This window comes from Haliaeetus albicilla, chromosome 16 (assembly GCF_947461875.1).
Source record: "Haliaeetus albicilla chromosome 16, bHalAlb1.1, whole genome shotgun sequence".
NCBI classification, from domain to species: domain Eukaryota; kingdom Metazoa; phylum Chordata; class Aves; order Accipitriformes; family Accipitridae; genus Haliaeetus; species Haliaeetus albicilla.
The window spans coordinates 4,610,447-4,624,586 of record NC_091498.1 but is presented as its reverse complement, the minus strand read 5'-3'; the positions used below and the strand labels follow the sequence as shown (position 1 = coordinate 4,624,586).

At 49.3% G+C, this 14,140-nt stretch overlaps 1 protein-coding gene across 4 annotated transcripts in view; it reads right to left on the bottom strand.

The window, feature by feature from the left end:
• Nucleotides 1-205: 205 nt before the first annotated feature.
• Nucleotides 206-14,140, bottom strand: part of RPS6KA1 (ribosomal protein S6 kinase A1) — a 42,654-nt gene continuing 28,719 nt past the window's right edge. For all 4 annotated transcript variants that reach the window (XM_069803216.1, XM_069803218.1, XM_069803217.1 and 1 more), the window contains 20 exons: nucleotides 13,784-13,900; nucleotides 12,589-12,670; nucleotides 12,212-12,292; nucleotides 11,334-11,413; nucleotides 10,617-10,723; nucleotides 9,975-10,012; nucleotides 9,699-9,841; nucleotides 9,044-9,114; nucleotides 8,706-8,794; nucleotides 8,441-8,505; nucleotides 7,336-7,438; nucleotides 6,899-7,026; nucleotides 6,300-6,425; nucleotides 5,741-5,830; nucleotides 5,339-5,497; nucleotides 4,957-5,118; nucleotides 4,255-4,331; nucleotides 3,967-4,084; nucleotides 3,408-3,545; nucleotides 206-3,067 (listed from right to left, as the gene is read on the bottom strand). In XM_069803216.1, the coding sequence (XP_069659317.1) occupies nucleotides 2,945-3,067; nucleotides 3,408-3,545; nucleotides 3,967-4,084; nucleotides 4,255-4,331; nucleotides 4,957-5,118; nucleotides 5,339-5,497; nucleotides 5,741-5,830; nucleotides 6,300-6,425; nucleotides 6,899-7,026; nucleotides 7,336-7,438; nucleotides 8,441-8,505; nucleotides 8,706-8,794; nucleotides 9,044-9,114; nucleotides 9,699-9,841; nucleotides 9,975-10,012; nucleotides 10,617-10,723; nucleotides 11,334-11,413; nucleotides 12,212-12,292; nucleotides 12,589-12,670; nucleotides 13,784-13,900 (2,097 nt within the window). In that variant the 3' untranslated portion in view covers nucleotides 206-2,944. The remainder of the gene's footprint in view (nucleotides 3,068-3,407; nucleotides 3,546-3,966; nucleotides 4,085-4,254; nucleotides 4,332-4,956; nucleotides 5,119-5,338; nucleotides 5,498-5,740; nucleotides 5,831-6,299; nucleotides 6,426-6,898; nucleotides 7,027-7,335; nucleotides 7,439-8,440; nucleotides 8,506-8,705; nucleotides 8,795-9,043; nucleotides 9,115-9,698; nucleotides 9,842-9,974; nucleotides 10,013-10,616; nucleotides 10,724-11,333; nucleotides 11,414-12,211; nucleotides 12,293-12,588; nucleotides 12,671-13,783; nucleotides 13,901-14,140) is intronic.

The window sequence follows — 14,140 nt, the reverse complement described above, 5'->3', positions numbered from 1 at the left end:
TAAGACACTAGCTCCCCCCAACAGACGTTAGAGACCCAGCCTGCCATAGGCCCAACCTTCACCTCAAATCCTGCAATTTCAGTTGACAGCAGTTGGTCCCACCTGTATTTTGGCAAAGGTTTGATACTGTCAGGACAAAACCAGAAAGGGAACGAGGGGGCCCACTCGACCTGGTACAAACACCTACAGTTCTCATACGCAGAAAGATCAACAAGTCCATTTTTATTGAGCACTGGAATTAAAAAAGTAACAGCACTTGGTTGATTTGGAACTAAAAATCAAGACTTATTTTTACTTATGGAAGAATCACTCAAAACAACTTGGTTAAAAGCACCCCAGAAAGCAAGGTGTAGCCCTTCTTGTTCACTCTGTTCTCCAAAGTGATGGAGGTCCCAGAAGCTACAACTGCACCAAAGTAAGTTCCTCTGATTGAAGACCCCAGTGAGGCAGAGGGGTTTGACGCTCCGGGTATCGGGGTTTGATGCTCTGGGTATCATCTCACGGCCAGGCAGAGTCTGCAGCAACCATGGGCTGCTCTCCCTGTGCCCACAGAGCTCTACACCTGGTTGTGCTAGGCATCTTTGAGTTGTCACTAGTTGGCCTCACACCAGCACCATTACAGGGAGGGTCAAGCAAAGGTTGTAATGTTTTTCCTGACTGATATTTGAAAACATTTACAATTTCATATAAACAAGCCAGCTACCATCCAAGCAGGGCGAATGTTTGGTTCAAGACCCATCCTGACAGTCCATGTTGTTGGGAGGTTCACAGTGAGTGGTGATCACCACCAACATGTCCAACGCCATCCACCATTTCAGACCCCAGCCTTGAAATGCAGCATAGGAAATATTCTGAAAAACTGTCAAGGTGTCTGCTTCAATCCCAACAGTGCCCAGAGGAACTGACCGCAGCTCCAGAAAGAAGCTGTTTATAATTATTGTATTTGTTTCAGGTACCTAAAATTTGCACACCTTTTCACTGCCATGAGAGTTACTGCACAGTTGTAGGAAACACAAGGCAGGTTCACTGGCACCAATGCAAACATCTTGTCAGAGGAGAAAGCAAGTATTTTTAAGGAAGGCATTTTGCTTGGTGGAGTGTCCCCCTCCCCAGCTATGACTAAAACATTAAATCCAGCTCTGCTGGGCGTCAGTGGCAAGACCAGTGAGAAAATCCAGTGTGCACTGGCACTGGCTGCCTCTTCTCAGCAGCACTGGACATTAGGGCAGCACTTGGAATAAACATAGAAAGAAATTGTGACTATTGCAGCTTCTCACTGGCTGCTCCAGGGATTAAAACAGGACCTGCCTGGATGAGGGTAGAGGAGGACAGAGCTGTACATCTCGGAGAAAATTTTTTTATGGAATTCTCCATTTTAGAGTCAACTGGGACTAAGCAAAAGGGAAAAGCCAAAAAAGAAAGTTCCCCCCCTCAGTCACTGCGATCAGCCCAAAGTAGCAGAAATTCACACGAGAACCTTTCCTGGCTTTAGACACATCCTTGAGCATGTGAGCGTTTGCAGTCCCCATAGCTCTCCTGCTCCTCCCAAGAAACAGCCACCACCAAACCAGGGAGCTCCAGCAATTCCCTGCAAGTCAGAATGGGTCCGGAATTTATGTCTAGCACAGTTTGCCTCCAGGTGTTGGTTTCTATTAGCACTAAAATGTCCTGAGAGTAAGAAGTTCCCCTCCGCAGCCTGCATCCTGCCATCTTTCCTGTTGATTACTGCCTTATTCCATAACTGGTTCTAATTACTTCCCACTGCAAAGTGAGGTATTGCACCTGAGAGAAGGTGGCATAATATACAGCCCTACTACAGTACTGCTGGTTTTCCCATCACAGGGCCAGATGAAAAAGCTTTGCAGATCTCCCAAAAGGCAGGCAAGAAACATTATCCCTGTACGACGTGGGGAAATGACCGGGGTCACTTATTCTGCAGCTAAAAGTCAGTCAGTAAAATAACGTCAACTGAATGACACGTTTATTGTACAATTCAGAAAGAAACCCTGAGTTACCAACTGTAGAACAAAGTTAAATTAAAAAAAAAGGATGGTTTGTTTCATAGGTTCCTGCTGAAGGAAAGGAAAAACAAAAACGTTAAAAGCAGCAGCCAGAGCCAGCCCAAAGCCTCAGCTTTGCCGAGGAGAAGGTTCCTTTGTCATCCCCACCTGCGCGGGTGACAAACTCCCCCGGGAGTGATGGGGAGAATGTGAAGATGGGAGGGCAGAGGGGAGGAATGAGCCCAACCTAGCAGGTATTCTGGACAGCTGAGCATCTAAGGGGGTGTTTGCAAAACCCGTAGTTTATTTTGCTCGGAGAACTGCTGTCTGGGCTGGGGGAGCGCAGGATAGAGGAAGAAACGGAGTGTAAAAAATTGACCTTACACTGAACACAGATGCACAAAAAGTGAAGTGAAGGGGAGGGAAGTCCTTTACAAACATGAGTGCTGCTGGTTAGGAGTCTGCAAGGTTGACTTTGGGAAGGGCATCCAAAGGTTCAGGGGAGGAAGAACCCCAAAGCCTAAGCCTCAAACATTACGCAGCCTTCCAGCTGCAATGGCGTTGGAGAGGATCAATTCCAAGAAATGATGTAGCTACAACAAATACCTGGCCCTACACAGGAAAGGGTGAATCAGAGCTGCTTTTTAGTGCCACTTGACATCAGTTATACATTCTAGTTCTCATATACACAGATGGATGTCTTTAAAAATTGACAATTTACACTTCAAAAAAATTTTACAGTGAAGTTCTCTCAGCAAAGATCAGTCCATACAAGGAGGAGCCCATCTTTCAGAAACAGGAAGGCATTTGGCCTTTTGAGAACAAGTCCTCAAGGGAGCTCCTGTGCAGGCATTGACCGCCCAATCTCCTGCCCCCCGTTTTCGGTAGGTGTGCAAAGTCTGGTGTGCCTGCACCACACCGTGCGGCTGCGGACCATCCCAGCTTCACAGTGTGGTGGAAGGAAGTTTCTTCACCCGCCTCTGTGCCAGAATGGAGGATTCGATGGGCTTCAGCTGGGGGCTTGGCTTGGAGCTGTTCAGTGCCGAGTACGTGGCAGCCATGGCCCCCTTGGAGAGAAGGCACGAGAAGTCATTTAGATGTAGAAGAAGTACTTCAGACTCATGGCTTTACAAGCTGAGGCAGCAGAGTAGCCAGACCCACACACAAAGCTAGGAGCATCTTCCTTTTTTCTTTAAATCTCCCTCCCGTACTGACATGCTGTTAAAGAACCTCCCTAGGTTTTCCTGCCATTAAAACAGCTTGTCTTGTCTTGCCTCCCCTGGCCCACACCTCTCCAACTTTCCATCCTGCTTTGCCCACACCACCATCACCCCACCTGGACTGCTGCTTTCCAAAGAACCCAAGGTACCCGAGGAACCAGCTGAAGGCTCAGCCCAGACTTTGTACCTTTACAAGCTGAACGTCCTGGTGATTCAGCTGACTCTGGGGTAAGCTGTCCTTCTGGGTTATCCAGGGATGCTGCAGGACCTGCTTGGCTGTTAGACGCTGGTGAGGATCTACATGAAGCATCTTTGATACCAGATCCTAAGGGCATTGTTTGGAAAGTTAGACTTTAGAAGATTTCATACTTCAAATGCAAAAATACTACCTGTCTGCTCCAAATTAGGATTTAAATTCAGAGGCCAAGTTTAAAGTCCCCAGACATCAATCTCCTTTCGTACAAAATATGTTTTCGGTAGGCCTGGGAGGCGTAACACAGCAGCAAACCCAGAGTGGGTCAAGCACGAGGTTGGTGTTCCACGCAAATATTTGCAGCCAGAGATAAAACAAGGCGGGGAGAGGCACACTGCTGAGTGGGAGATAGGCATGGGGTAGAAGCTACACTGCTGGTTTTCTCCTCTCTCTTCTGCTCTTTCTCCACAGCCTCCTTTAAACTTGCCTCACAGCATCTGGCCATGCTTGACCTCAACCCTTTAATGTAACACAGATGAATATCAAATCATACCTTGGCCATGTCAGAAATAGTGTCCCAGTTGCCTCCACTGACAGAGAACTTGCCCCCGCCTATCCGGGTCAGGATCTCTTCTGGAGTGTCACTGGGACCATTTGCAAACGGAGTGCAGCTGAGGAGAGAAGAGAGACCATTTGATTTACTGTCCTGTGACCCAGCCAGGGAGCACCTCCAGGTAGCAGCGACCAACGAGGAGAGGTCCAACTGCCACTGCGGAGCATGTCCGAGAGCAAGGTGGTCACAGCCCCTGCTGTTGCCTTCCAGCAAGACCGAGGCGCTTACCCTGCGAGCATCGTATACAGGAGAACTCCCAGGCTCCAGATGTCACAGCCCTCGTCATAGCCTTGGCGTTTTAGTACCTGAACAGAGTAAGCAAAGGCAAAAGAATTGTGTTTGGTTCTTCTCATTGAGCTCACTTCAGCTCGTGAAGAGCGGCTTGACCTCTGTGTGCATACAAATCTGTATGCAAAGCTTCTAGAGCCCTACTGAACAGCAAAATCTTGGACTGAAGATAAGGATTCAAATCAGATTTTGGTGTCATGGAACAGAGGAACCCCTCAGGCACATCAAAACGACAAGCGAGACAGAAGCCATGTTCCGGTGCGGTGACACTGCACACATGCTCCATGGTGTGCTGGCTCTTTTTCTTTCTTCCTCACCAAGATAGCTGAGTGGAAAATCATCCCACTTCTTTTAATAGGTCAGTTAAGCAGCCTAGAAAATCACTGGGATTTTAAAGTCTCACTACCCTAAGCAGAGCCATCAGGGCAGTACAAGCTGGAGGACTGCACTGTAACCGCACTTGAGATCCCCTATTTGTTCATTACTACAAGTGGTATTTCTGTAATTACCTCTTCCAGGACAGAGTATGTCAGAGCAGGCTGGAGTTAAGAACAGGGCAGACCTACCTGTGCCGAGAGAGAGCACAGGCGAGGGGAGGGACGTGAAAGCTACCAAAAGGTCTCAGGTCAATAAGGTGCTTACCTCGGGTGCCACAAAGTTTGCTGTATAACAAGGAGTCATGAGAAGGCCATTCTCAGCCCTCAGCTGCTTGGCAAAGCCAAAGTCACAAATGCGAATGCTTTCGGGGTTTCCTGACTCATCCACATAGAGAATATTGCTGGGTTTCAAGTCCCTGTGAACCACCTGTGGAGCAAAGAAAGTGCCATTCTCAAACCCTTGGAAGACAAAGGTCTGAAGCTGCATCAGGACACTCAACCCCTGCTCTGGCCCCACATCTGGCTTGCCAAGACAGCAAGACCAGCAAGAAATAATAGTCCTGACAGGCAGAGTTACTCCCCGGAGGAGAGGGAGCGTAGTGCAATGCCAGACAGCTTCCCAGGAAAACAGACATAACCATACTCACCCCTTGGGAATGCAGATACTCCACCGTTTTACAGATCGTGTGCAGGACCGAACTGGCTTCCCTCTCCGAGAAAAATTTCTGTCTGAGGATTTTATCCAGCAGCTCCCCTCCCCTCATCAGCTCAGTCACCAGATACACATACTTCCCATCATCATATACCTACCAAAGCAAATATGGAGGAGTTAACCCAAAGCTGCTTCCAGAGCTTCCCCTTTGTACTTCTGCCGCCAAGAAGCAGACAGAAATCAGCAATGCAGAGGTGCCTCTGGGGATGCTTCCCCACCCCAGAGCGATACATTGAGCAGGGACATTAGGTTGCCCGTGCTGGAGCTGTGTTCTGCCCCCATAGACCAGTCTGCGCTTCCTAAACCAAAAAGGAGAAGTCATTCATGTCACACTCACATCTTTCAAGGTGATGATGTTTGGATGCTGCCCATATCGCAGGAGGATTTCTATTTCCTCAGAAGGGTCTCGCTTGCTCTTGTCAATAACCTGCAAGAGTACGGATAAGCATTAGCCACAACAGGGTGGGAAAGGGGCCAGGACAAAGCAAACAAGTTGAGTTTTTGGAGCCCTGTGGAGATCCTGGCACCATAGCTGTTCCCCTGTCCCTGCCCTCTTTAGCAATAAGCTCTAGAAATCCCCTAGTCGCTTCATCAGTTCTGTGTCACCAAACCCCGAAGTTTTATGTCTGGCTTATTTGTTAAGAGCTGATGTAGCTACAGCAAACTTTGCAAAGAAAGGTGAGATAGTATCCTCCCTCTGAGGGAGGAGAACACTGCTTCCCCACTATTCCTAGGTAAGAAAGCTTGTGCAGTTACATGCACAGCAGCACAGAAATTGTCCGTTTAGGCCTTACACAAGCAGGGAAAGCAATTTCATTCCTGGATGTTATTGTGGTCATCATGGGGACAAACAGAAATCTAACAGGGGAGTTCAGTTCAGATGGTAAATCTCAGACCTTGACTGCGTATTCCATGTTGGTTGCTTTATGAATGCAGCGTTTACACACTGAGTAGGAGCCGACTCCGATTGCCTCCTTCACCACGTAGCCATCGTTGAACTGGACATTCTTGCCGTGCAGCTGCTGCAAGAGGAGAGCAGAGAGTTGATGAGCTGGTAGAGTTCAGGGAAGGGTTTGTGCAACATGCTGAGTTAACTGCAACACAGAGTGAGCTGACAGACTGCTGTCTGCTACATCCCACAGCTTCTCCTCCTGGCTGGGGAGAGGGAGGAGAAGAGAACAAGGCAGATATAGGTCAGTAGGCTAACACTATCTGCATCTAGCACGGCGCATTTCGGTGGAACCTTTCAACCGACCTCCCGCTAGCACGGGTCCACCTGGAGAGAGGAAAGCAAACAGGCTCGCATTGCCCTGATGGCCTTTGCACATGACAGTCGATAGAAATGAAAGAACAACAGGATGCAAGAATTCAAAACAGAACGACACTGCCTCAGGCTTCCTGTTAGCTCTGCTCCAGATGGTACAGAGGTCCCGCAGACCCACTCTGGAGTATTACTGCAGCTTCTAACAGTTGTTCCTCTGTCCCCACTTCTTACCTGTACCACTGAATGTAGAGGCGACTGGGCAGGTTTCACCTTGCCATCCTCCATCAATCCGGTTGCCACAAAACTGAAACCTCGGAAGAGCTGATGGGCCCCTGCACTAGGGGGGATGCCTGGGGAATCTGCAACAGGAGTCGAGAAACAACTTGAAGAGGGCTAGCCCTGCAGAAGCAGAAGCCTTCCCCTTGCTCCCCAGGAGCTACGGCTCTTCTTTAGGTTATTCGAGACTAGAGCCGCACCACGCAGCACTGAGCTTATCCCTAACACCCCACATACCTATGGCTGGGTCACCTCCTCAGTGCTGCAACCAGCCGGAGCTGGCAGCACCAGCAAGAGGCGAACCTTGCCCTGCTGGCACCGGCAAACCAGTATTAAGTCATACAGTATCATTTCACACAGGAAACTTTGGCTTTGCATGAATTCATACAAACCTTTCGGTGTACGTGATGTAAATTCTGTGTCAAAATAAAAGGTGTCATCTGGCTGGCCTACTGCAGGCTTGAAGGGCGGTTTGATTTCCCTGCGGTACAGCTTCTGCAAAACAAAGACAGCTCAAAAGTGCTCCGACAGGTCAACGCTCTCGTACACGCTCAGAAGGATGCAAAGGCTTGCTAGGAACAAGAGGCCAAGAAGAGATTTTGCAAAACTACAAACAGCTCTGTGGCTTAGCATTTAATTGCAGCTCAGCAGTCTGAGGGAAGAATTCTTGGCCAGTGGGGTGCTTTTGAGTTAGTTTGTGGAGAAATACTACAAGTTCTACAATATATTACATCATGGGGGAAAAAGTGTTCTACATGCAACTTGGCCCCAGTCCAAAAGCAGTATCTATGAAGTATTTACCTCACCAGGCTCTTCCACCTCCTCCTAACTCCCATTAGGGCTTTGCTGACACATACCTCCCCAGGGACAGCCAGAGGAGATGCCCTAGGAGGGCACTTATATCCCAGCACTCCCACAAGTAGCCTTTTTAAATTGCTTCTTGAAGCAAAAATTTGAAATAAGCTTTATTAGCATTGGTGGAGGTTCAGTCTAGCAGCTTGCTGCGTGCCTCAAAAGCATTAAAAGATTGATCTTCAAAATCCCTTACCAAGTAAGGGAAAATGGGGAAGAAACAAAATTACGTGGTAAAGTAGGGAGTTGGCCAGAAGCAATTGGGAAATGCTGGTTCTGTTATCGCCCTGCTTCTCTGCACAAAACAAGGTATTCCCTTGCCAGAAATGTTTCCGTGATTCCTTCCCACTTTGTGCAAGACAATCCTTGTTGTGCCAAACCCCAATTAAAACCTGCACTTTACTGTTGAGAGATGGGTAAATTCAAACTAAGGTGAGATCATAGGCAACTCAGGTATGAACAGTTATTCACATGACAAACAGAATTTTAGTTTCGGGAAGGATTATTGGAAGAGATGGAAACAGGGGCTGGTAGCTCTCCCATAGCTGATGCGGGCATCATGATTGTGCTATTACTGCAGTCAGCAGAACTGCGTTACTGGTGCCGAGTGGTGTAAAAGTTTGCTCTTATGTTTCTGATACTCACATTCCAGTCAATGGTAGAATAGAAAGGATGGCGCTTGATCTCTTCCGCCCCATCTGGTCCAGAACCTGAAAGATGCACCCGTGAATCGTGTTGCATTAAATCAGGACCACCAAGTACGCACCACAGCCAGGTATTACGGGAAACCTGGCTGTAATGAAACGAGACCATTAACCGAGCACAAGTGCGAACATGCTGCTGACCCACGAGGATGTGAGAGGCCCCGACAGAGCATCAGGTGTACCCAGAAACCAAAAAAATGTCTTACCTAATCGGTTGGCTGGATTCCTTTTGAAAAGGGCTCGCAGGAGGCTCTGTGCTTCAGAGCTCAGGAACTGTGGCATGCCCAGCTTTGCTCTGGAGAGGAAGTTATGCAACCAGTTGCAGGTTTAAAGAAGTCAACCCACAAGCCGACTGCAGCACCTCCACCCGCGAAAGTACAATCATCTGTTTGGCATTCACACTGCACCCTTCAAACTAACTGTTGATACAAACCCACTTGCCAAATAATGCCATTAAGTTGCGAGAACCCCCAAATTGCAACACGCTTAGAGAAAGAGCAGAAGCTCGCCTCCTATACATACAGGAGAGACAAACTCCTCTTACTTGAGGATGAGGGTCATGGTCTCCTTACGATCCTTTCCCTGGAAGGGTAGCGAGCCGGTGAGCATTTCAAACTGGGAGGGAAAGAGAAGAAGGGGAGGTCACGTCTGAGGAAGCCTGAGGGTTGCACAGATCCCACCGCACCTTCATCTGGGAGGTCGCCAAAGCTAGCGAAAAGCTTGCAAGGGATCAAAAGCCTAGCTCTAAAAACGATCGCAGGCATCGTATTTTCTCCAAAGGAGCTTGGTTCCCAAGGTTTGCCACGGCAACACGTTCAACCCAGCGCCTTCTCCTGTGGGAACCCTCAGATTCAGCAACTGCCAGACGGTGGCACCAGATCTGCACAGACACCGACATCCCAGCGCCGGGGTGGACACAGACACCCCCACGCACCCCATGCTGCACACCCCAGCGCTCACTGGGACAACAGTCTCAGGAACTCTGCCTCCCCCGAGAAACACGCGATCCTGGCTGGATGCCTGGACTACAGAGCCCTTTCAGGGAGCTTGGAGAACATCCCCAGGTCAGCACATCTGCTAGACGTGCAGAATCATGTAATGGTGTGTCAGAGCTACTGCTGGAGCAGCTGCCGAGCCAGGTCCCCAAACCCTCTAGCTGGGTACATACCATTAACACCCCACTCCAGCTGGGTACATACCATTAAGACCCCGTAGGACCACCAGTCAGCACTGTGCGAGTGGCCTTGGCGATTCACAACTTCTGGTGCCATATATTCCACTGTTCCACAGAAGGAATAGGCTTTCTTCTCATGGTCTATAGCCTCCTTACTCAAGCCAAAATCTACATAAGAGAAAAACTGTCAGCGTGCACCCATGTGCTCTGAGCAATCACACAGAGCAGAGAGGCCTAAGAGAAGCTCCGTATTTCAAGAACCAACCTTGCTGGAGCACAAGGCTTTTGTGGAGTCCCTTACCTGTGAGTTTGATGTGCCCTTCTTCATCCAAGAGGATGCTACAGCATGAATGAAAAAAAAAAAGTTGTTACTGTCTGCAATAAGGGCTGGTGAGAACAAACACACAGAGCAGAGGCTGGTCTGAGACACTCCCAGAATCCAGAGGAGGTTATCTGTGCCTTCCCCCAGTGCTTTAAGCTCCATCACCAAGACACGAGCGGGACCAAGAGCAGCTCCCTTCTCTCTACGCCCTCAAGTTCATGTTGAGCGAATGACCCACGCAGGTTACAGCACCTTTGATCCCCCACATAGCCCAGGTAAAGGACAACCAAGTCATGCAGCTGGTATGTGTCTCTGCAGAGACCCAGCCTGGTGCCTTTTCCCTCCGAAGGCTCTCAATTGCTTAAAGCTGGAGCCCAGAGACTGCCAAGGATTACTGCTCAGACATGTGCTGCACACATGCTGCCTCCGCAGCGCTCCTGGCCGTAACTGCTGATCTGAGGAGCAGGAGCCTTGTCGATTGGCACTGCCACCTTCCATCTGGCTGGCCTCGGAGCATCATTCAGCTTTGCCTTCGTGCAAGAAGGCTGCGCCGTTTGCTGCCTACAGGCTTGGGACTGAACTGAAGGACTCGGTTCCCTGCCTCAGCTGTGCTGCACGTACTTCTCTGGTTTGAGATCCCTGTATATGATTCCCAGGCTGTGCAAATGGTCGAGCCCCAGAGCCAGCTCTGCTAGGTAGAACTTCACGTCCTCCTCGGTGAACATGACCTGCAGGAAGGAGAGGAAGCGGACAGGTGCTGGGGTTACAACGCTGGCAGCGGGACAACCTCCGCTGCACCCATGCGAGACCTTTCACAGCCATGTTGCTCCTTCCTGCCCTTTCATACCCAAGTTTCCCAGGCTTCAGCCGCCATCCTAAAGTATCAATTAAACAGCAACACCAAAAAAACAAACAGGGTTACTAAGCAGCAGACAGGTTTTTAAAAAACTCTTTGCTTAGGTTAACCAGGTTATGTTCCCAGTTGTCTTCGCTTGGCACAACTTCTCGCTACCCCTCCCATTCCCTGCCCTTGCCCCATCCCAGCAAGGCAACACAACCAGCCAACGCTGCAGCAGAACATGGTTCTCGCCTGTTTTAAGCTTAAGTTTTGCTCAGAAGCTGCTGCGGAGGTGAGACCTGCCTCCTATGCTGCTGCTTTTCTGCCAGAGGACAGGGCTCCTGAGTCATCCTCTCCTGTTGCCAGCTCTGGGCTAGCAGCAGCTTGGAGGTTGTTTTCACCCGCTCAAAGACTTTGCAAGGGTCAATCGCTTCCCCAGGCAATTAAGTGCAGATGAACTGAGAGCCGCAGCAACCACCAAGATGCCAGAGCATACCCACCTCTTTGGAAAGCCGAGTGAAAAGGTCACCTCCTCTGAGGAAATCCAAGATGAGATACAGCTTCCCCTCTGTCTGGAATGCTGAAACACAAGCCGGAGCAGGAATCAGACCCCTCCGCTGAGGGAAGACTCCATGGTATTACATTAATCACTTAAATCCCAATGGCTCCAGTTGTGCAGATGCCCTGCATGGTTACTAGGTTAAACACAGGTAGGGCTAATTATTTGGGGTAAATGAGATAGCCTGTCCGTGATGTTGAAATGGGAGCTCACCAGCAGCACTCTAGCACTGCAGAAAATCCTCATTTTTGGGGGGGTTGGTTCCCTTTCAGCCAGCGATGCCCTTCTGAAAGGGCTGTTTTCCCGAGAGAGGCACTGGTCGCTTTACAGGGAAAGAAGCTGTCCTCACCTTCCTCAGAGTCAGAGCATTAATCCTGCAAAACTCTGGCTTGACTAGTTAACTCCGCTTTCTCAGTTTCTCCTGATTTAATGTTTTAATTGCAAGGATTTGATGTTTAAACCTTTCCTTCTGGTCTATGCTCTGTTCCCCATTCAGTAGCTAGAGCAGGCATGGGACCAAAGACCTTTCCAAGAAAGGATTTGTGTTAAGGGGATTGTGAAGGCTTCAGAGCAGCACAGCTGTTGAGGGACAGAGACTGATCCAGACCTCTTCTCCATTTCAGGTATCTCCAGAAGCCTGTTAGGGACCACGAGAGGCTCTCAGCATCCTCCAAGCAGCCTGCTGCTGGATGCCTCATACTCATCTACCTGCTCATGGCAGGCATGCCTGTAGTAGCGTCTTTATTGTGCTTAGAAGCACTCAGCGTCTGTCTGAGCCTGCAGCCCTTCTCCCAGTGTCCCAGCTAGCTCCACACTCACCGTAGTGGAGTTTCACCACAAAGGGATGGTTCACATCAGCCAGGATGTCCCTTTCTATCTTTGTCCTTACTCGATCACGCACTGTGGAAAAAGAGAGGAACAGCTCAGACACTGAAGCAGGGACACAGTACCCTGGTGTCAGTCTTGTCCCCAGCCTTAAACCCTTTAGTACCAGGCAGCTTGAGCCAGAGCTTTTCTCACCTCCATCACTGCGACAAGAGGCTTTTAGAGATGGAGAGAAAAGGAGGCTGTTTGGTTGAGATAAAGATACTTCTCTTTCATCCAGACCACCCTGTGGCCAGCAGTGACTGCTGACACATTTCCCCGGTGCTCTTTGAGACACAGAGGATAGGAGCATCGCTCTAAGAGTCTCGTACCTTTCAATGTCGCCTTCTTGAGCACCTTCATGGCATAGAGGTGGTTGCTGTCTGGCGGTGTTATTTTTCTCACCAAGAAAACCTGAGGCAGAAGAACACCACATTTGCCAAGCACTAAACATTAGCAGTACGAGTTGGATGCCTCCCAAAGTGGCAAACCTCACAGTAACCCTAAGAAGCAGCTGGCCGCAGGACTGGTAAGATGTACCTCAAGCTCTCTATGTGAAACCCCATGAGGTTTTCAGGGAAGTGCTGTGTGCAGACTCCTCTCACCCCCTACCTCCAGCCATTACAGCACTTGTGCTTTTATACCGCACTTTCCTCCTCTCCAGCCTTCCACACCTCTTGCTCACTCTTGCAGTTCTCGTGGGGCTGTGGCTGATGCCTGGGAGCTGTGACTTGAAGCACTGATGCTGCAATGTACCACAAAGCCTCCTGGTGACTTGCTGGTTTGACAGCCAGATCAACTCCTTATTATCCAGGTCCTGCATCCTCTTTGGATTTTTACCTCCTTCCCTTCCCTGATGTCCCATTCTACCTGTTTTTAGGCAGCTTCAAAAAGACACCACCTTTCTTTTGCATAAAGCCACTGCTGCATTTGCCCTGGCAACAGCACACGGTTGTGTACAAACCCCCACTGTTAGCGCTGGTAACTGATTGACATGAAGTTGATTTAATGTGTGAGCAGATGGTCTGTAAGAGACCTGGATTATTTACACATTGAAAGAGATAAGAGTTACAGGCTACTTCCTTCCCCCTTCACAGAAGTGAAACTGGACCGTAAACAGGGGCCAAAACCAGTCCCTGGCACACAGCACTATTTCTGAGAAGAGAGGAACATGCCCAAGTCCTCCAAGTCCTCAATTCAACTGACAGCTTGGCAGCCAGCTAGAGAGCTGCAGGAGGTCCTTCTGCCCTGCGCGACACCTGCATTCATGAGCAGGATACTACTCCTTTCCTCCTGATATCTGAAAAAAGAATTACAGGGGAGCTTTGGACATAGAGGCTGGCCCTTGTGAGATGGCATTGCTACAGCTGCCTTTCAAGTTAGGAGCAACCACTTGCTAAGTGGGCTCTTCACTCAGATTCTCACAATCTGGTGGGAATCGGGCAAGTGCTTTTCGTTAGGGACACAGTCCCTTTTGTCATCAAAATCATTTATCTGGCGTGACACATAGGAAGAAAGTGAACTCACCTTGCCAAAAGAGCCCTGTCCCAGCACCTTCAGAAGCTCAAACTGCGAAGGATCGGCTTTCTCGGAGCCTTCCTTCACATGGTGCGTGATGTTGATTTCTTTCACGACACCTTCGCCCTGAAAAAGAGGGGACATGGTTGAACAAGGGAAAGCAAGCCTTATTGGATTAAGGAACAAGGATTGCAGCTACAGATTCACAGGAACCACATCTGAGAGAACCATAAAAGTTGGTGCTTCTCACAGGTATCTCCTGGCTTCAACATCTGGAATAAATAAGTCATCGGTAGGCTTGCACCAGGCAGCCTTGTTAAATATCCTGCACTCTCCCCAAAGGCTCCGCTCCTCACACCACAGGTG